The following is a 22466-nucleotide window of genomic DNA, read 5'->3' on the forward strand; positions in this document are numbered from 1 at the left end:
CCTTTGGAACACCGGTCTCGGATCGACTGATATACATATTTACTGTAAATCGACAAACTCTTTTTATAGATTTCACTCTATAAGTCATAATGAGAAATGCGTTTGTAACATTGAAATAAGTCTTGCTTAAGATATAAACCTTCCATGCCATAACATATCTACGTAGAATTTCATATGGGAAATCTCTTTTAAATTTTAACCGTCTTTAGTTTTTTAAGTAGTGATTAGTAGATTGTTGTCTGTCATTTCGTCGGCTAACGTTTTCGACAAACGAGCTTTACTTCTCCCTTTGGTATCTCCTGCCTCGTTTTCGACAAACGAGCTTTTGATTCTCCCTTTGGTATCTCCTGCCTCGTTTTCGACAAACGAGGTTTGCTTCTTCCTTTGGTATCTCCTGTCTCGTTTTCGACAAACGAGCTTTGGTTCTCCCTTTTGTATCTCCTGCCTCGTTTTCGACAAACGAGTTTCCGGTTCTCCCTTTGGTATGTCCTGCCTCGTTTTCGACAATCGAGTTTTCGGTTCTCCCTTTGGTATGTCCTGCCTCGTTTTCGACAATCGAGTTTTCGGTTCTCCCTTTGGTATGTCCTGTCTCGTTTTCGACAAACGAATTTTCGGTTTTCCCTTTGGTATATCCTGCTTCGTTTTCGACAAACGAGATTTTGGTTCTCCCTTTTGTATCTCCTGCCTCGTTTTCGACAAACGAGTTTCCGGTTCTCCCTTTGGTATGTCCTGCCTCGTTTTCGACAAACGAGTTTTCGATTCTCCCTTTGCTATCTCCTGCCTCGTTTTCGACAAACGAGTTTTTCATCTCCCTTTGGTACCTCCAACCTCTTTATTAACGTCAAACAAATCAAATTTATGAAACTGCCTAACACACAGACTAAAAGAAAAATTCTAATCAATTATTTTATCTAAAAGCTACATTTTACTTATATTACATGCTACAAAGAAAAGGAAGTGTATTGATTTATGACATGCAAATGTCTCAGGATTTTCGATTAAATCCGAAAATGTTTGTCAACTTCTAAGATGAAGTACTTTTAGAAATAAATGGGTTCGAAATTTTAGACATTTATTCAAGATTTCAGTTTCTAGGATTTTTCTATCCTTTGAACAGACATGCCTAACTTTTTTTTTCAAAGGATAAACATAAGCGTATTTTTGTGTTTTATTTTTTAAAATACCATCTTTACCTAAGCAGGCTATAAATTTGTGTAATAATTCTTTGGAAATAATTCATTTATATTATATTTTCACGATTTAAGAAAACAACGGTAAATTCGTTTTATATTCATCTGATAATCTGTATAGGCATCTTTCTATTATAAAAGACTATGTTGACTAGGAAGTGTATTGATTTATAACACAATGTCACTACACGCACATGTCTCGGTGAAGTTTATTCATTTATAACACAATGTCACTACACGCACATGTCTCGGTGAAGTGTATTGATTTATAACACAATGTCACTACACGCACATGTCTCGGTGAAGTGTATTGATTTATAACACAATGTCACTACACGCACATGTCTCGGTGAAGTGTATTGATTTATAACATGATGTCACTACATGTACATATCTCGGTGAAGTGTATTGATTTATAACACAATGTCACTACACGCACATGTCTCGGTGAAGTATATTGATTTATAACACAATGTCACTACACGCACATGTCTCGGTGAAGTGTATTGATTTATAACATGATGTCACTACATGTTCATATCTCGGTGAAGTGTATTGATTTATAACACAATGTCACTACACGCACATGTGTCGGTGAAGTATATTGATTTATAACACAATGTCACTACACTCACATGTCTCGGTGAAGTATATTGATTTATAACACAATGTCACTACACGCACATGTCTCGGTGAAGTGTGTTGATTTATAACACAATGTCACTACACGCACATGTCTCGTTGAAGTATATTGATTTATAACACAATGTCACTTCACGCACATGTTTCGGTTAATTGTGTTGTTTTATAACACAATGCCACTACACGCACATGTCTCGGTGAAGTGTATTGATTTATAACATAATGTCACTACAAGCACATTTCTCGGTATTTTTCAATTAAATCTCAACATCTAACAAGAAGTACTGGTTCATTTAAAATTCCTCATTATCTGGAAGACTTTGGAAGTACAATCATAATATAAAAACTTATGGTAATTTTTAATATATGTGAATGAATCGATTATTATTTTTTCATTTCTTTTGCTCCCATGTGTGGTTCTTTACATTCCTGATTTAGAAGAGCACATCAAGTACAACCATAACAATACGCTTCATTTAGCTCATATTTATATTCAAACAAAAAAAATATATTTACAATGCAGAGGAAATACAAATGCTAGTACAAAATCTTTGAGAGTGCAGATTGATATCAAAACGATGTTTTTTCTTAATGTTACTGTGGTAACTTCTAATCAACGCAATTGTTACATTATCTCTGTCAACAATTGTATGATTTGCTGTAATTTTTAGTATTGAAACATTGTTTGAGAATTAAATTTTTACGGTAATGTTGTTAATAAAGCCCGACAAATTGTTACGATCCATGTAAACTCCTAGACTCCCCGAAAATTTTTTTTTTAAGGTAATCAATATGTATCATCGTAGTATATGCAAATGTCACATTTAACATGTTTGATAACTATCATATTATGTGGGGCGAAATTAGACAGTATTATATTCTGTGGGGTGAAATAAGACTATTACATTTTGTTATACCTCAGTATGTTTTTTTTCTATATAAAAAAGAATGAAATAGTTGTGCTATTTCATTCCACAGACTATTTGCCAGTCAATAGTTTCAAAGACAATTACCCCGGTCAGTAGTTTTTTAAACATATTTCCAGTACTTTTTCATACTAATTTTTCATTGGACAACAATGGCGTCATTGACTACTCTGCTTGGAGTTGTGCGCTTGGCAACGTTTAACTCAGAAATATCGTAAACGGTATATTCTGTATGAGTCTGTCGTGTAATTTCTAATTATAATGATATAACTTACCAGAAGCAAAAAAAAAGCTTAAATAAGAAAGAGAAAATCTACGTGACATATTTTTAGAACTACAACATAACAAATGTATGGTATGGATCTGTCGTCGTCTTCATACTCTAGGATTGCTTTGGTGTACGGTAATAAATATTAGCTAGCGTTTATAATATGCACGGGAATTTTTACACAAGGATTCCTGGTTTTGATTACAATAAATAAAATATTGAATATATTGATAGTTCATCTTGTGCATGTTTATGTGACGACTATTTGGTTTTTTTCAAAGAAGTGTGTGTAGACTTTTTAGAAATTTATTTTGTTCGGTAAAATAAAACACTTAATGACTGGTTATGAATGTTATAGCAAGTGTGTGGTCCCTCTGAGTATCATACATATGTATTCCTCTTTGAACGTCGGGACTTCCATGTGCGCGGTTAATGTTTATAACGTTTTGAACAATTTTATTTTTTTTTATTTGTGTTTATTTCAGATTTAAAAACAAAACAAAAAGGTACTGATTATCATTATTAATGTAGACTAAGTGTTTAGTTATAAAAACAAGCGGATAAGAAAAAGAAATATGTAATTTAATATCTTAAGTTAAGGAAGTAAAAAAAGAATAGTTAGTGGAATAGAACATTTATTTCCCTTTGATAAGGGAGATATGAAGATTTGTTTACCCTCGAAAAGTCATATTTCTCTCGGGCGATGTTATCGTGAAATACGAATTTTCTTGGGTGAACAAATCTTCATACCCCCCTCAGACACGTATAACATTATGTTGGGCAAAATAAGACTTGTATATCATGTGGGGCGAATTAAGACTACTATTATATTATGTTGGATGTAATAAGACTATATATTATGTGGGGTGAAATACGACTATTATATTATGTTGGGTGAAATAAGACTATTATATTATGTAGGGCGAAATAAGACTATTATATTATGTGGGGTGAAATAAGACTATTATATTATGTGGGGCGAAATAAGACTATTATATTATGTGGAGTGAAATAAGACTATTATATTATGTGAGGCGAAATTATATTATGTGGGGTGAAATAAGACTATTATATTATGTGGGGTGAAACTCTCGTAAAACAAACCCTAATGCATCAGTTTATGGTCAACATAAAATGTTTACGTATTGACCGACGTATTCTATAAGGACCATATCATACTCGTTACACAAACCCTAATGCATCAGTTTGATGTCAACATAAAATGCTTAAGTATTGACCGACGTATTCTATAAGGACCATATCATACTCGTTACACAAACCCTAATGCATCAGTTTATGGTCAACACAAAATGTTTAAGTATTGACCGACGTATTCTATAAGGACCATATCATACTTATTTCACAAACCCTAATGCATCAGTTTGATGTCAACATAAAATGTTTAAGTATTGACCGACGTATTCTATAAGGACCATATCATACTCGTTACACAAACCCTAATGCATCAGTTTGATGTCAACATAAAATGCTTAAGTATTGACCGACGTATTCTATAAGGACCATATCATACTCGTTACACAAACCCTAATGCATCAGTTTGATGTCAACATAAAATGATTACGTATTGACCTACGTATTCTATAAGGACCATATCATACTCGTTACACAAACCCTAATGCATCAGTTTATGGTCAACATTAAATGTTTACGTATTGACCGACGTATTCTATAAGGACCATATCATACTCGTTACACAAACCCTAATGCATCAGTTTGATGTCAACATAAAATGCTTAAGTATTGACCGACGTATTCTATAAGGACCATATCATACTCGTTACACAGACCCTAATGTATCAGTTTATGGTCAACACAAAATGTTTAAGTATTGACCGACGTATTCTATAAGGACCATATCATACTTATTTCACAAACCCTAATGCATCAGTTTGATGTCAACATAAAATGTTTAAGTATTGACCGACGTATTCTATAAGGACCATATCATACTCGTTACACAAACCCTAATGCATCAGTTTGATGTCAACATAAAATGCTTAAGTATTGACCGACGTATTCTATAAGGACCATATCATACTCGTTACACAAACCCTAATGCATCAGTTTGATGTCAACATAAAATGATTACGTATTGACCTACGTATTCTATAAGGACCATATCATACTCGTTACACAAACCCTAATGCATCAGTTTATGGTCAACATTAAATGTTTACGTATTGACCGACGTATTCTATAAGGACCATATCATACTCGTTACACAAACCCTAATGCATCAGTTTGATGTCAACATAAAATGCTTAAGTATTGACCGACGTATTCTATAAGGACCATATCATACTCGTTACACAGACCCTAATGTATCAGTTTATGGTCAACACAAAATGTTTAAGTATTGACCGACGTATTCTATAAGGACCATATCATACTTATTTCACAAACCCTAATGCATCAGTTTGATGTCAACATAAAATGTTTAAGTATTGACCGACGTATTCTATAAGGACCATATCATACTCGTTACACAAACCCTAATGCATCAGTTTGATGTCAACATAAAATGCTTAAGTATTGACCGACGTATTCTATAAGGACCATATCATACTCGTTACACAAACCCTAATGCATCAGTTTGATGTCAACATAAAATGATTACGTATTGACCTACGTATTCTATAAGGACCATATCATACTCGTTACACAAACCCTAATGCATCAGTTTGATGTCAACATAAAATGCTTAAGTATTGACCGACGTATTCTATAAGGACCATATCATACTCGTTACACAAACCCTAATGCATCAGTTTATGGTCAACATTAAATGTTTACGTATTGACCGACGTATTCTATAAGGACCATATCATACTCGTTACACAAACCCTAATGCATCAGTTTGATGTCAACATAAAATGCTTAAGTATTGACCGACGTATTCTATAAGGACCATTTCATACTCGTTACACAAACCCTAATGCATCAGTTTGATGTCAACATAAAATGATTACGTATTGACCGACGTATTCTATAAGGACCACATCATACTCGTTACACAAACCCTAATGCATCAGTTTATGGTCAACACAAAATGTTTAAGTATTGACCGACGTATTCTATAAGGACCATATCATAATCGTTACACAAACCCTAATGCATCAGTTTATGGTCAACACAAAATGTTTAAGTATTGACCGACGTATTCTATAAGGACCATATCATACTCGTTACAAAAACCCTAATGCATCAGTTTATGGTCAACACAAAATGTTTAAGTATTGACCGACGTATTCTATAAGGACCATATCATACTCGTTACACAAACCCTAATGCATCAGTGTATGGTCAACACAAAATGTTTAAGTATTGACCGACGTATTCTATAAGGACCATATCATACTCGTTACACAAACCCTAATGCATCAGTTTATGGTCAACACAAAATGCTTAAGTATTGACCGACGTATTCTATAAGGACCATATCATACTCGTTACACAAACCCTAATGCATCAGTTTGATGTCAACATTAAATGTTAAAGTATTGACCGACGTATTCAATAAGGACCATATCATACTCGTTACACAAACCCTAATGCATCAGTTTATGGTCAACACAAAATGTTTAAGTATTGACCGACGTATTCTATAAGGACCATATCATACTCGTTACACCAACCATAATGCATCAGTTTATGGTCAACACAAAATGTTTACGTATTGACCGACGTATTCTATAAGGACCATATCATACTCGTTACACAAACCCTAATGCATCAGTTTATGGTCAACACAAAATGTTTAAGTATTGACCGACGTATTCTATAAGGACGATATCATACTCGTTACACAAACCCTAATGCATCAGTTTATGGTCAACACAAAATGTTTAAGTATTGACCGACGTATTCTATAAGGACCATATCATACTCGTTACACAAACCCTAATGCATCAGTTTATGGTCAACACAAAATGCTTAAGTATTGACCGACGTATTCTATAAGGACCATATCATACTCGTTACACAAACCCTAATGCATCAGTTTGATGTCAACATTAAATGTTAAAGTATTGACCGACGTATTCAATAAGGACCATATCATACTCGTTACACAAACCCTAATGCATCAGTTTATGGTCAACACAAAATGTTTAAGTATTGACCGACGTATTCTATAAGGACCATATCATACTTATTTCACAAACCCTAATGCATCAGTTTGATGTCAACATAAAATGTTTAAGTATTGACCGACGTATTCTATAAGGACCATATCATACTCGTTACACAAACCCTAATGCATCAGTTTGATGTCAACATAAAATGCTTAAGTATTGACCGACGTATTCTATAAGGACCATATCATATTCGTTACACAAACCCTAATGCGTCAGTTTGATGTCAACATAAAATGATTACGTATTGACCTACGTATTCTATAAGGACCATATCATACTCGTTACACAAACCCTAATGCATCAGTTTGATGTCAACATAAAATGCTTAAGTATTGACCGACGTATTCTATAAGGACCATATCATACTCGTTACACAAACCCTAATGCATCAGTTTATGGTCAACATTAAATGTTTACGTATTGACCGACGTATTCTATAAGGACCATATCATACTCGTTACACAAACCCTAATGCATCAGTTTGATGTCAACATAAAATGCTTAAGTATTGACCGACGTATTCTATAAGGACCATTTCATACTCGTTACACAAACCCTAATGCATCAGTTTGATGTCAACATAAAATGATTACGTATTGACCGACGTATTCTATAAGGACCACATCATACTCGTTACACAAACCCTAATGCATCAGTTTATGGTCAACACAAAATGTTTAAGTATTGACCGACGTATTCTATAAGGACCATATCATACTCGTTACACAAACCCTAATGCATCAGTTTATGGTCAACACAAAATGTTTAAGTATTGACCGACGTATTCTATAAGGACCATATCATACTCGTTACACCAACCATATTGCATCAGTTTATGGTCAACATAAAAAGATTACGTATTGACCGACTTATTCCAAAAGGACCATATCATACTCGTTACACAAACCCTAATGCATCAGTTTGATGTCAACATAAAATGTTTACGTATTGACGGACGTATTCTATAAGGACCATATCATACTCGTTACACAAACCCTAATGCATCGGTTTATGGTCAACATAAAATGTTTAAGTATTGACCGACGTATTCTACAAGGACCATATCATACTCGTTACACAAACCCTAATGCATCAGTTTATGGTCAACATAAAATGTTTAAGTATTGACCAACGTGTTCTATAAGGACCATATCATACTCGTTACACAAACCCTAATGCATCAGTTTGATGTCAACATAAAATGTTTACGTATTGACCGACGTGTTCTATAAGGACCATATCATACTCGTTACACAAACCCTAATGCATCAGTTTATGGTCAACACAAAATGTTTAAGTATGGACAGACGTATTCTATAAGGACCATATCATACTCGTTACACAAACCCTAATGCATCAGTTTATGGTCAACATAAAATGTTTAAGTTTGACCGACGTATTCTATAAAGACCATATCATAATCGTTACACAAACCCTAATGCATCAGTTTATGGTCAACACAAAATGTTTACGTATTGACCGACGTATTTTATAAGGACCATATCATACTCGTTACACAAACCCTAATGCATCAGTTTATGGTCAACACAAAATGTTTAAGTATTGACAGACGTATTCTATAAGGACCATATCATACTCGTTACACAAACCCTAATGCATCAGTTTATGGTCAACACAAAATGTTTAAGTATTGACCGACGTATTCTATAAGGACCATAACATACTCGTTACACAAACCCTAATGCATCAGTTTATGGTCAACACAAAATGTTTAAGTATTGACCGACGTATTCTATAAGGACCATATCATACTCGTTACACCAACCATAATGCATCAGTTTATGGTCAACACAAAATGTTTAAGTATTGACCGACGTAATCTATAAGGACCATAACATACTCGTTACACAAACCCTAATGCATCAGTTTATGGTCAACACAAAATGTTTAAGTATTGACCGACGTATTCTATTAGGACCATAACATACTCGTTACACAAACCCTAATGCATCAGTTTGATGTCAACACAAAATGTTTAAGTATTGACCGACGTATTCAATAAGGACCATATCATACTCGTTACACAAACCCTAATGCATCAGTTTGATGTCAACACAAAATGTTTAAGTATTGACCGACGTATTCTATAAGGACCATATCATACTCGTTACACAGACCCTAATGTATCAGTTTATGGTCAACACAAAATGTTTCAGTATTGACAGACGTATTCTATAAGGACCATATCATACTCGTTACACAAACCCTAATGCATCAGTTTGATGTCAACATAAAATGTTTGAGTATTGACCGACGTATTGTCATCGTTAATATATCTGTTCATCATTGCAATCTCCGATGAAATCATGCAGATAATTACTATCTATCTGATAAGGAATCTTTCCGTTGTATATAGAAGAGGATAGAAAGAAGGGGGGATTTCCATTACTTTATTCTTTTTTCTTTTAAATAGTTTCGCACCCAATTTTACTCTATTATTTATTTTGTTTACCCATTTTTCACTATTCCTTATTTTTGATGGTTTATTATTCGTAATTTTTTTTTTTGCCAATTTTTCTCTATTCCTTATTTTTGATGGTTTATTATTCGCAATTTTATTTTTTGTTTTGCCAATTTTTCTCTATTTCTTATTTTTTGTTTTGCTCATTATCCGCTTTTCCGTCAACCCGACCACGACACTAATATAAGGTCATGAGTAATGTGCATGTGATATGAGAATGAATGACAATTTAAATGTTTTGAGACATTTTTCTATGAGTTAGAGAGGCATCATTATAGATACATCTCGTATTTATTTGATTCCGTAAGAGAATTAAGGTCTTTCTTATCTAAAAATAGATTACGTTGTTTTAAATTATCTCAGTTGAGTTGCATATTTTTATAAAAGATTACTTTTATGATGTTGTCATTTCGATAATGTATTAATTTACGACGATGTGGATCGTTTTAATTCTTTCAGACACTGTATTAGCATCATATGTGTATTGAAGTAATTAAAGATATTTTGTCAAATACATGTAGCGATTAGATGAACTTTTAACTTAGAATACTTTAAAAATGTCATGTAAACGATAGCGATTTGTATCTATTCTATTTAACAAATTTCCCATCGGTGCTCAAACATATCAAATAGTATTGCAGAACAACAGCAGATTTAGTTACCAATCTTTTAATACCATCGGTTTCCGTTTAAATATTGATTAAATATTGTAATTGATGATTATAGATTTTACGACTGCATCGAGTGCGATACGAAATTTTCTATTCGAGACACTTATTGTTTTCAATTAAAAACACGAGACTTGCAGAGAGTTTTAATACCCTATAAACGACTATCGGTACGGTAGAAACAATCAAATCCTCCAATTGGTATTACAAGAATTGTTTTGGGTATCGTGTACGCCAGAATTTAGTCTCTGTTAATTGTTTAATCTGCCGTACCGAGAGCTGGTAACAAGGTGTTGTTTTAAATATTTAAATATATCCAAGGATTTGTATAGTAACACATTACTATACAAATCCTTGATATTTCTAAATATTGAATAGATTTTCTAACTATAAGTATTTTAGACGATATCTATGTTGGCAAATGGAAGTCGCCTTTTCGTGGCGTCACAGTGGAAAATTCAGATGAAAGCTACAAATTTTACGTCATTAATGAATTTTGACCAATGAAAAAAAAAACTTATATAAAAAGAACAACACATTGATCATATAAAAAAATATTCTTCGTTCGGGTAAAATCGGCTAAATATAATCTATTTGTACTTGGACGATTTGATGCTGTTTTAACACACTTTAAACACTGGTTGTTTCCCTTTGCCAATTGTAGACTTGTTCTATACCGGACTATACCGGGCAAAAGGGATGGTGCAAATTAAAAGCAGGATAAGTTGAAAGTGATATATTGACGTTTTAGATAATTTATAATCAAAGGTAACATTGGTATCAAAAATGTTTGCTTAACAAAAGATTTAATCTGAGTGAAAAGATTACACACATTACGCACAGATAAATTTGGTATTTCAGCCAGCTCCACTAAGCTAGACAACCGATAGTAGAAAGGTTCGTAAGACCTCACGGGGGGTAACTTCAATATTTTTTTGGTAGGGGTGTTCCATTTGTGACTCAAAAAACGTACCCATTTTAGTATAACATTCACTGAAATTCAGTACCTATGGTTATATAAATATTTTAGAAGTAATGATCCATACTTATATACAATATTTAAAATATGACCCATGCTTATATAGGCACTAAATCTATATCATCACAACTACCCTTAAGTTTTTATATATGAATTGACATCGTTTGGTGCACATATATTTTATCGTTATATATATGCATAGATTGTTGGATTAACTGCACGTTTAAGTGGGTGTTAGATTTTAGTAGGTGCGGGTGTCTATAGCGCATTAGCCATTCTACTATGTAGGAGTGTGCCGAAATAGAACGATGTTACTTATTTATAGTGCCGTCGGCACTTGCTTCAAGATGTGGGTGTTAATATAATGATTAACCATTAATAATGCAAGATTCTCAATAGCAAATTTATATTTGATATGTAGATCATACCCAAAATCAATATACAGTTATTAAACGTAAATGCATTTTAATGTAGGATGTCATTGTAAAGGAGGGCCATTTTGATATACAATCTCGCAAAATTATGACCCATATGTTTGACACATCCCCGTATACCCAATAATAGGAAGTTACCCCCCCCCCCCCTCTTCATGGACCCTATTCACGTTTCTTTTTTTTTAAACAGGCATAGACATGCTGTTTGCTTCAAAAAAACTAAAATCAAATTACGTCATCATTTTCGCTTTATCAGCTGGTTTCCTATAGATAACTCGGATGAACCCAAGATCTGATGGCTGGCGAATAACTCAAAAATGCTATATCTCCTGTAGACTACTAGCAGTTGCTTTTTCAAGTCAAATATCAAACATTTCAGCCACATTTAAGACAGTAACATGCTAGTATTTAACCTTTAATCAGTTGTCTAGTTTCTGTGGGCATAGAGGCTGGAAAGGGATAACAAAAAAAGTTGAATGTGTTTTGCAATGTCTGAGGACTGGATAATACATTTAATGAATGCATCAGACGTGATTGTGTTTAAAATAAACATCCTTCCCCAATACAAGACTGGAGAAGTTAAGTGACTATAATTCTACACTTATGTGACTCTTTCTTGACTTGCTTTGGTTGCCCTTTTCCTTAAAACTTCACAGCGTAGACCTCTTTTGTTCTTTGAATAGTCTTAAATATTTCTAATCAACTAACTTTTTCTTAATAATGCCATGACCCACCAATGCATACAATATTAAATTCGTGTAATTTCTACCATATAAAAATAAGAAGATGAGGTATGATTGCTAATGAGACAACTATCTACCAAAGTTAAAATGAAGTGGATGTAAGCAATTATAGGCAAACGTACGGCCTTCAACAACGAGAAAACCCTATACCGTATAGTCGGCTATAAAAGGTTCTTTTTGATAAGATAACTCCTTACGTTTTACATTCCAGGCTTTCAAATATTTAGGGTTAAACGTTTCTGATGAAAGTAGATCCAGGAAAACGCTGATAACCAATGAGACAACTATCTACCAACGTTTAAATGAAGTGGATGTGAGCAATTAAAGGCAACCGAACGGTCTTCAACAATGAGAAAAACCCATACCATATAGTCGGCTATAAAAGATTCGTTTTGATAATAGCTCCTAACGTTTTACATTCCAGGCTTTCAAAGATTTAGGGTTAAACGTTTCTGATAAAAACGCTTCGAACGAACAAAATTTATCATGTGTTATTTTCATTCAATAGATGTATGTATAAATCCAATATTTTAAGGTTTTAAAGTAAACATTCAAGTGATCATTTTAATTCTAATTTCAGAACAGAAATGTAGATTGAATTCATACTGTCTTTAGAATGTTTATATCCTTGATATTTGAATAAACAATAAATGGCATACAACACAACGAATGGTTTTATACCCACAATGAATGCATCTTATTCCAATGTGAGTGTTATTAGTAGCTTTGACACAGCTTTGATGAATGAATCGAGAAAGAAGATAAACTTTCCTTCTGTAAGTATAGACTTTCGTGGAAATTATGATCTTAGTAAAAGAAAATATAAAATAGGAAGATGTGCAATGATTGCCATTGAGACAATCTTCACCAGAGACCAAAATGTCGTATTTTTTTTTACGATAAAAATTACACGTAAAAATTCAAATGCACGAGTTATATGGACATGTTATCAAAAATATTTACTTCGATCATGTTGTTTAAAAGTTTTATTAAATAAACCCGATAAATACTGATGACAGAAGTCGTTTTAGGAACGGTAAACTAATTGCCTGATTTGTTTAGAAACCACGTGGTCCACTAGGGTACACATTCTTTAAATGATCTGCCATTGCGCGATTAGGCAATATCAGCATTCTCAATGTATTAATTATCAAACCCAAGGGACTTATACTATCAGTTTCTATTTAAGAAATAATTCTGTCATGCTCTATGCTCATTTTAACATAGGTAGGCATTATATTTGTCGATATCTTACACTGAGCGTTAGCGAGGTGTAAAATATGGTCAAATATAATGCATACCCATGTTTAAATGAGCATAAAACATGACATGATGGAATTATTTCGATTTTAATAGGACAAATGCAGTATTTTTATAGGTCGAAGCGAAAATACCTTAGAAAAGTTTGGCTGTTCCCGTTTCTTCCCCATGGAGTATTTACATTACATTTAAAAATTAATAGCATGGTAAATATATGTTGATTGAATAACAATATATAATAAAATGTTATGTAAGCAGCTAAAATGTATATATTTTATTAGGGTAAAAAAGGAAATAACGAAAATGTTACGTAAGATTGTTCGCATGTGTCAAACATATTTTGTGCTGCTTAGAACACCGCTTTGTTTACAAAACGTAATAAGGACGTCATATTAGAATTTTAAATGAATACTTATACAAACATCAAAGATCGTATAAACAATTGTTTAACCGTTATGTGATATATACAGTGCATACAAATGATACAATTTATCGCTTATGAGAAGAGATTGTCATTTTAATTTTACGGTATCTGACTTTTCGATTTTTTAGTCACTACCTGATCATTAATAGATTAAAATTTCTATCGATTAGTACTTATCTGTCTTTTCTTTTTTTAAGTTATTTTTGTGCTAAAGCTTAGTATCAATTCGATGAGTCAAACTTTTTTCCATTGACTTTTATAGTTTGTTCTTATGGTGTGCTGTTACACCACTAATAAAGGATGGAGGGTTGAAAATGAGGCTCACAAACATTTTTCACCCTGCCAATTCCTTTATATGCCTGCTCAAAGTAAGGAGCCCTTAAACCAGGCTGTCACAGATTAAGGCGACAGCAGTTTTCGGATGTCAAAATCTTAGAAATCGATTAGGAAGTGACAAATCAAGGTAACACACAAAAACTGAAGAAAAAGCATTAACTTCAAAAGGAGCAAGACCGGATGAGTCGACAGGATAAGCGTATCCTGCTCTGCATGCATCACCCGCCGTGCTCAATTAAAATGTCACAATCCGGAATAGGACACAATCGGTTAAATAACAGATCAGATTACTATATTGGTATATAAAGATCTGAGACCGCGAAAACATGTCACTAGTTAGTTGAGACACCGACACATCGTTTTGGTCAACCAATTCCTGATTGTGAACGCACAACCTATATAGTGTCGAATCAGTCGTTCACTCTCATTACTCTGTTGGAGTAGTTTTTGCGTAAGGACCCCTGTTAATGAAGTCTTTATAGTGTTAACAAGCACGAGTGTAACGTATTGACTGATATATGTAAACGCTATACCATGGAAGAGAGGGTATGTTACTGTTGAGAAATGGGCAGTGTTGACAATTAGAAAGTTAAAATCATCACGTTTGTCATAGATTCTATTTTGGAGTCGTCTATCTGTGTCAATATCATACTATACGATATGAGTTGCTTCTTGTTGAAGGCAGAGCGGTGAGATGCAGTTATTCACATTCTAGTATTGATATAAAAAATCATAGATATAAGAAATAAAAAAAAAAAATTGATTAAAAACAGAAACCTACTTGATCTAGATCTGTAACACAGTTTAGACAGCAAATCAGAACGAAACGGAAACTATTCAAATAGTATCTTCCGAGTATAATTCCTATTATCCATAAGTTTTGTTTTAATTTGCCTGGTTGCTTCAGACGTGTGATTAAACTGTGAATTGTCGTACGACAGATGGACGAAGGAACAGAAAATTTAGCAACGGACGCAAAGTGATGACAATAGCTCACATACACTGTGCAAAAATGTAGTCCTAATGGTCAGCTGTGCTAAAAGAAATCTTTCTCTTTTTTTCAATGTTCTAGTTTATATTATATTTATATCTTTTTTGTGTACTTGTCTTCAGGCAGCCAATGAAGTAACAAAATGGCTGGCAGTGGGAATTCTGGTCGGAATTTTGGTGTTTAATTCAACTATACTGATATTACTTCTGCGCAAGAAACATAATAGTAGGATGGCTTTCTTCGTACAAAATTTAGCAATAGCAGGTAACAAATTCATAATATATCAGTATGAAATATGAAAATAACACTTTATAAATTGTATGCATCCGAAGCGCTCTTCTGGATTTACCTTCACGAGGAACACTCAAACCACAATATCGGAAAACCAATTGAAGAATGTATATCTACCGAATCACAACACAGATCTATATCACCAAAAGGGAAAAAACAATAACAGCAAAATCCATCTAAGGTCAACTTTGTCTGAGGAAACCTTAGTTTTTGAAGAAATTTCCAAATTTAAAAACGGTCAATTTAAGAATGGTACCTATATAACATAAAAAATTACTATAGAGGTATTCAGAAACGCTAATATGGTTAATATATCTATAATTATAAAATGAAATGTATAACTAAACATGTATTGCTATACAGTAACAAACACTAATGGCCTATTTCCTGTCGATATTTCTATTTTGCTACACTACATTATAAATGTTTTAGAAATGTACAGATTGCTATTTTGGCCTGGGATAATAGTTATTAGTTGAACTATCTTTTAGTAACTGTTAGTACTCTTATATGTTTTCTAATTGTTATTTATGTTGTTCCTAGTAACAATCTGATGATTTCAACGCTTTCCAACTGATTTTTATAATATGTTTTTATGTCGTGTTGCTACACAATTTTTACAGACTAGTGGAGGGATGAGCGTTTAAAACATATGTTTAACACCACCACTTTTTTATGTTACTGTTCAAAGCCTGTAATTCAGTGGTTGTATTTGCTTGATGTCTGCTATAATGTTTTTGCTTGTGTATTATTGTATCATACACCAGGCCGTTATTTTGTTTTTTGAACTGTCATATTTTGTCATCCTGTGTTTTGTTTTATAACTTACTACACGGTATTAGTTTGGCTTATAATGGAAGACTGTACGGTTACAATTAACTATTCAAATCTTCGTCTTTTTGTCTTTTATGTATACTTGTCATTTTGTCAGACATTACACATCTCATTTTTTTTTATACAGAAATAAAAATTGTGAATTTGACATAAAGTCTACATTAATTGTCCAATATAAGTCTATTTAAATGATACTACGAAGAAAAAGTGATGAGTCGAAAATAAATTTGTTTGTTTTCAAAGTACAGCAAATGTACTGACTGCCTAATTCGGTTATAATTTCTTAAGGATGTTTGCTCTTCTAGTTTTTGATTTTTGCCAGGTATTGGGAATCCTCTGGTTTTACCTATGTAGTGCCATTAAACATTTTGCCCGCAAACCCCTACTTTTCTTTTCACAGTTGTATTACATACAGTTTAAATAAGCCATTTTCCAAAATCTTATAAAATCTTTGTTATTTTTTCATATTGTTTTAAGGAAAAGGTGCCAATGTTATATGTATGAAAAATCTAGAGAGAATCATTTCCCGCCAAATTTTCTATGGCTCATATCTCGAAAACAAGCACACAGACCCTTCATTTTTTTCTGCTTTTTTAGTTCCTTTATTCATATACTTTCAATTTGTGACAGTCTTTTAAAAAGCTTGTTATTTTGAAACAAGAGTAGCAAACATCCTTAAAATCAATATGATCAAAATATATTAGCTTCTAGGAAACAGGCGGATGTAATTAAACATTTAAACAGTTTTACGAGCACCTTGTACCGCCTTGAGATTAGACTATTGCATGTTAACGTCCTATTCTGTATAGTGTCTCGTAATTCATTCATTTTCTCATGGTATTGATTGTGCAACACAAAGGATTTTGCTTATTTGGATATATCGCTCTTGAATATAATAACTTCAATTACTTTGCCCTATAAATAGGACAATTTAAAAAAAAAAACTAACAGTCTGATTAATACCAAATTTCAGAAAGATCTGATTTGTAGATCCCAAGAAAAATGCGAACGAAATAATAGTGTTAACAATTATGATAATATTTTTTTTTTCTGTTTTGTAGTCATTACATTAATCAATTAAATTTTCCTGTTTCAGATTTTTGTGTTGGTTTAATTTATGTTTTACCCGAGGTTATTATATTCAGATTTCATATCGGTTGGACTAGATACGCCTGTTATATATTGTATGGAGTAAAGATGTTCCCTATTTATGTATCTACGTTTGCTATCATTACCTTGACACTTGATCGTTTGTATGTTATTCGAAGACCTATATCATCTTCTGGCAGAGGTGTGAAATACAGAGTATCATTGATAGTGACAACGTGGGTTCTGGCAATATTACTTTCTCTTCCATATATGGTGTGTGTAAGATTCAACAATGGAAAATGTAGACATGATTTTGGCAATTCTAAAAAGGTAAAGTTTCTATTTTTTATCCTATGGAACCATTATTTATTTGAAAATAATGTTTTCGTTTTTTACTTTCTTTAATATGGAAGAATATAAAACGGAAATAATGAACATTTTTAAGTCGAATAAAGAGAACGAAAACACAAAACGGTCCATGGAACACAGCATAGAAAAAATAGGGTGAGAAATTGAAGCTTACAAGACATAACACAGAATGCAATACGTGAGAAAATGCATTCAACTATATACTATTAGATGGTTTCGTTTCATTTTTTAATAGTTTAATATTTGGTAAGTGAGGTCTATCAAAATGAGATAAAGTATATAACAGAGTCTGCTTGACATCTTGACATACATCTCGAAATTTACAATGAGGGTCGGTTGAAATCAAACTTAACGGCAAAAGCGATGATTTCATTTTTTCCATTTTGAACTTTCTGTGTAGCAACAGTACATGAGTGAAAGATAAAAAAAGAGAGAAAAGTAAGAGTAATTGAGATGTACCTTGTGTTCTGGAAGGTTTCCAATTTTACTCAATTATACGTCCGCTACAAAGGAGGGAACTTGTTTACCTCTGCAAATTTGTCTATCCGGAACACATTTCTGTCGCATTTTCTCAGCATATACAAGTTATAGCCTCTTGTTATAATACACCAAGCTTCATATGGTTATGCCTAGCCCTATGACATGTATAGAGTTCTTCTATCTAACTTGTACTTCATCAATCCAAATATTGTATTTCTAAAATTTTATGACAAAATATATGACATTATACAGCAATTACAAGTCATACCCTCTTGGAGTCTTGGAATATGCCAAGGCATATTCAGTGAACAATTACTAACAGAACATTGTGTTTCTTTATGCATTTAGGTTATGCTTATGTTTGATATCAGCCTCATTCTGATTTTACCTGTCCTTATCATTGGAGCGTGCTATATAAGTATAGTTGTGACAATATGTCGGCGCGAGAGAAATATACTTTTAAATGAGAATATCAGAAGAAGCCTAAGTAAGTAAAAATAATTGAAAAATAAACAAATATAATTGAGTATAGGTATACACAACATTTAGTTAAACAAATACACACAACGAAAATACAAGACCTTATTATACTTAGTTAAAACGTGATAACTACATACTTGCAGTAAATTGAAATAACATATAATCAAGATGACCTGCAATATAAAATAAGAAGACAGATAATAACTACCAAAATGAGACAATTATTCCAGCAGAGAAGAATTGTCGTAGCTGTTAGCAACCTCAGTTCAAGGTAAGGTTTTGAACAATGAGCAAAACATGACAAAAAACACATATCGCAATTTTGTTCAGTTGATGACAATGCTAAGTTTCATCATAATTTCTTATCAATTAATTTTGCATAAATACAATTACTTTTTGCAAGAGACAATTTCTAATAGACTATGACTCTTAAACTCTTAGGTAGTACCACAATAGTGAGGTACACGATCACTCAAAACATGACACATTCACAATTCTTGTAAGAGGATAAAAAAGATCAGTTTCCTCTAGTAAAGATTTGAAAAAAAGTTTTTCCGTTTTCTATCAAACCGAAACTTCAAACTCATTCAGTGTCCATCACGTAAGATATTGTCTACACTTTACTTGACAAATTGGCTCCTTCTTTCATTTGGATTCCTTTTCGATAGGCCATTTTAATAATATATACAACAATGTCTTTTGATATCCTGCTTGCATTAAGTTTATACCTTAATAACCAATTGCCTTTTACTTTGTATTTCACTTTGTTTTCCTCATATATTTCTACGTGAAAGCAATGGTTATGTTTTTTTAGCATTGCATACACAAAACTAAACATTTATTGAATCTATATATATTCATAAAATTATAAAACACAGGTTTGGACGAAATATATGAAATATGTTGATATTTGTTTTGAAGCTAGTATAAATTATTAAGGGGGACGGTGGGGGGCTCAGTGACCGATTGGTCTAAGTAGTTCAACTACTGTATCATTAGTCTGTCAACACTGAGGTAGTGAGTTCGAGTCAAACACGTGGCGGGTGCGTTCGCCTACAATATTGATTGACTGGGATCGTATGTTTCAATACCGAAGGTCAGCGGTTCTCTTCGGGCACCACGGCGTCTTCCGTCAATAAAAACTGGCCGCCACAAAATAAAAGAAAGTGCTGAAAGTGGTGTTAAACGCCACCAGTTTCACGTTGATACTGTTAGAACTTAACACCGATAACAGTTTGATTTAAGGCAGTGACCAGTTATTTTATTGCCTCAGTAAAACAATTTTCAACTTAAATTAAAAAAAAATATGTTTTTACAATAACATACAGGAATTAGAAAACGCGTTTGGAAATCAATGTCGTGTTTTTTGTTTTCTTCCTAATTTGCAATGGAAACAAACTCTTTATTCACGTCTCTTCTGAAACAAATACATCAAAATGTATCAAGTAAAGCATGTCCCCACAAAAGATGAATGGTCAGTTCATTAAGGATAAAACCCACAGGATTGTGTAACTTTTACTTCGTATAATGTCTAAACGTATTGTTTAGAAACTGAATTGTAATACTATCTGTAGATTCAACACATAAAAATGATGGTAAGACAAGAAGTACAAGGAAACCTCTAATTGCTCAGGCAAAAATAAGGACAATCAAATTACTTCTGATCATCGTAACTGGTATGTATTCAGAACTTACTAAATAAGTGGCAATAGTAGTTTACCGATGTTGAGATCTCATAAATCTAAGATACAAATCAAAGCAAAAGGCTGAGGGAATCGCATTTATTAAGATACAAATCAAAGTAAAAGGCAGAGGGAATCGCATTAACTCCAAAAGGATGGTTTGTGTAGATAGGGCACGCGTCGGAGGTGGTAGCTGCATAATAACATAGAGGCAAAACCAGGATACATAATACGTTAAGAGTAAAAAGAACTGAAAAAGCGATGTTTCAAAGAGTCGAAAAAATCGTAAATCAAAAGACGATACACATCCGAAACCAACAAAACCAAAACAGAAAAACGAAATGTACAAATACAAAGAAAAATAAAGAAAAAAATACAACAACATTTTCTTGGGGGAAAGTATGAATGATAGCATTCTAAGGATCTCAAATTTTATCTTAGTTTTCAGTTATGAGAGGTGTTAAATAAAACTCTTTTTAGAACCAATTGCAAAGACATTGGTATATGTTCAAAATATAATTATGTAGTTGACCTTTGACGTTAATGTATTGACGACGAAAGCACCGTTGTTAAATTTGATTCCATCTTTTAAGTGCCACAATTTCCTATTTCAAAATACACATATGTATGTTTTCTTTTACAGCATACATTGTTTGCTGGACACCGGTGTGCGTTGGTACATCGTTGTTGATGTGGAAACATATTGAATTTGGAGTTACTTTTCAACTTTTGTACGTCTTGGCGCCATTGAATAGCCTTGTGAATCCTTTTGTTTTCTTAGTATTCCATAGGAAAATTTTCAAAAGAAAAGAGTTTGGAACATATAGATTTAACCCGTCTGGAACCTTGAAAACGTCAATTTTCACAAACGGGACAAGAACGCAGGCAATTCCGTGATTTTCTTTTTATTTGTCTTAACATATCTTGTTTGTTTAACTTAAAAACTGAGAAAAAATTATTAATACATAATTGCAAAATGAAATACAAACTACCAAGTCAACTGTACAGTATAATGATTCTACTTATAGTTCTGTTTTACGATAAAGTAAACTCCGGGATAATGGTTAAGATCCTAGCAAGGTTCAATCTCATTTTGCTCACACCTGTTACTTTATAACAGAAGATATGCAAATGTATGAATCAACACCAAGTCGTCTGCAGGATATATTCAAATTTATAGGTAGTGTTACCTTACCATAAGACTTTAGTTTCCTCAAAGGTGATGGGGTCAAAATGGAAAAGCGTGATTGAAAATTAAGGTGGAAGTGAATTAAAATCATTCCATTTGTTTAATTCACCTGTTGAACCTCAGCATTAAAACGACAACAATCCCCGGTTACTCCTATTGATTTCGCGGTCCCTTATATGGCCGGATGTTATTAGTTATTACAAAAGAAACAGAGAACGGGATAGGGATTAATCAAAGTTTAATCACCTGCCTCCCAATTCTATTGGTTGGTTGTAATACGTAACTTGTTTTGTTATTGTTCATGTTGTTTGTAATATACTTAAAATGAACTGAAGTTTAAACTCAACTTCGGAATCCTCTAAGCGAAGATTTCAACAATTATTTAAAGATATTTGGACGGGGTTTACAATACCAAATCTTTAGCTATCAGTGTAGTATATTGCGGACTTTTTTTCATTTGTCCATTTTGTTGTCCGTTTTCGTCGATTTGTAGTTTCCTATTACTCCATTGGAATCTTCTTACACTTATTTTACTGGTTTAGTTCTTTTTAA

The 22466-nt window shown here is 33.0% G+C and overlaps 1 protein-coding gene across 4 annotated transcripts in view; it reads left to right on the top strand.

Moving 5' to 3' along the window:
* The window catches only part of LOC127717502 (mesotocin receptor-like), a 91933-nt gene extending 70208 nt beyond the window's left edge, over positions 1 to 21725 (top strand). Inside the window, exons 1-6 of one of the 4 annotated variants that reach the window (XM_052223188.1) lie at positions 13074 to 13265; positions 15623 to 15764; positions 17722 to 18044; positions 18912 to 19050; positions 20618 to 20719; positions 21369 to 21725. In XM_052223188.1, the coding sequence (XP_052079148.1) occupies positions 13140 to 13265; positions 15623 to 15764; positions 17722 to 18044; positions 18912 to 19050; positions 20618 to 20719; positions 21369 to 21622 (1086 nt within the window). In that variant the 5' untranslated portion in view covers positions 13074 to 13139 and the 3' untranslated portion in view covers positions 21623 to 21725. Of the gene's footprint in view, positions 1 to 13073; positions 13266 to 15622; positions 15765 to 17721; positions 18045 to 18911; positions 19051 to 20617; positions 20720 to 21368 lie in introns of those variants that run through there. The other 3 variants (XM_052223187.1, XM_052223186.1, XM_052223184.1) reach the window with 3 other exon arrangements.
* Positions 21726 to 22466: the final 741 nt, after the last annotated feature.

The sequence above is a fragment of the Mytilus californianus genome, unplaced genomic scaffold (genome assembly GCF_021869535.1).
Source record: "Mytilus californianus isolate M0D057914Y unplaced genomic scaffold, xbMytCali1.0.p SCAF_10, whole genome shotgun sequence".
NCBI lineage: Eukaryota > Metazoa > Mollusca > Bivalvia > Mytilida > Mytilidae > Mytilus > Mytilus californianus.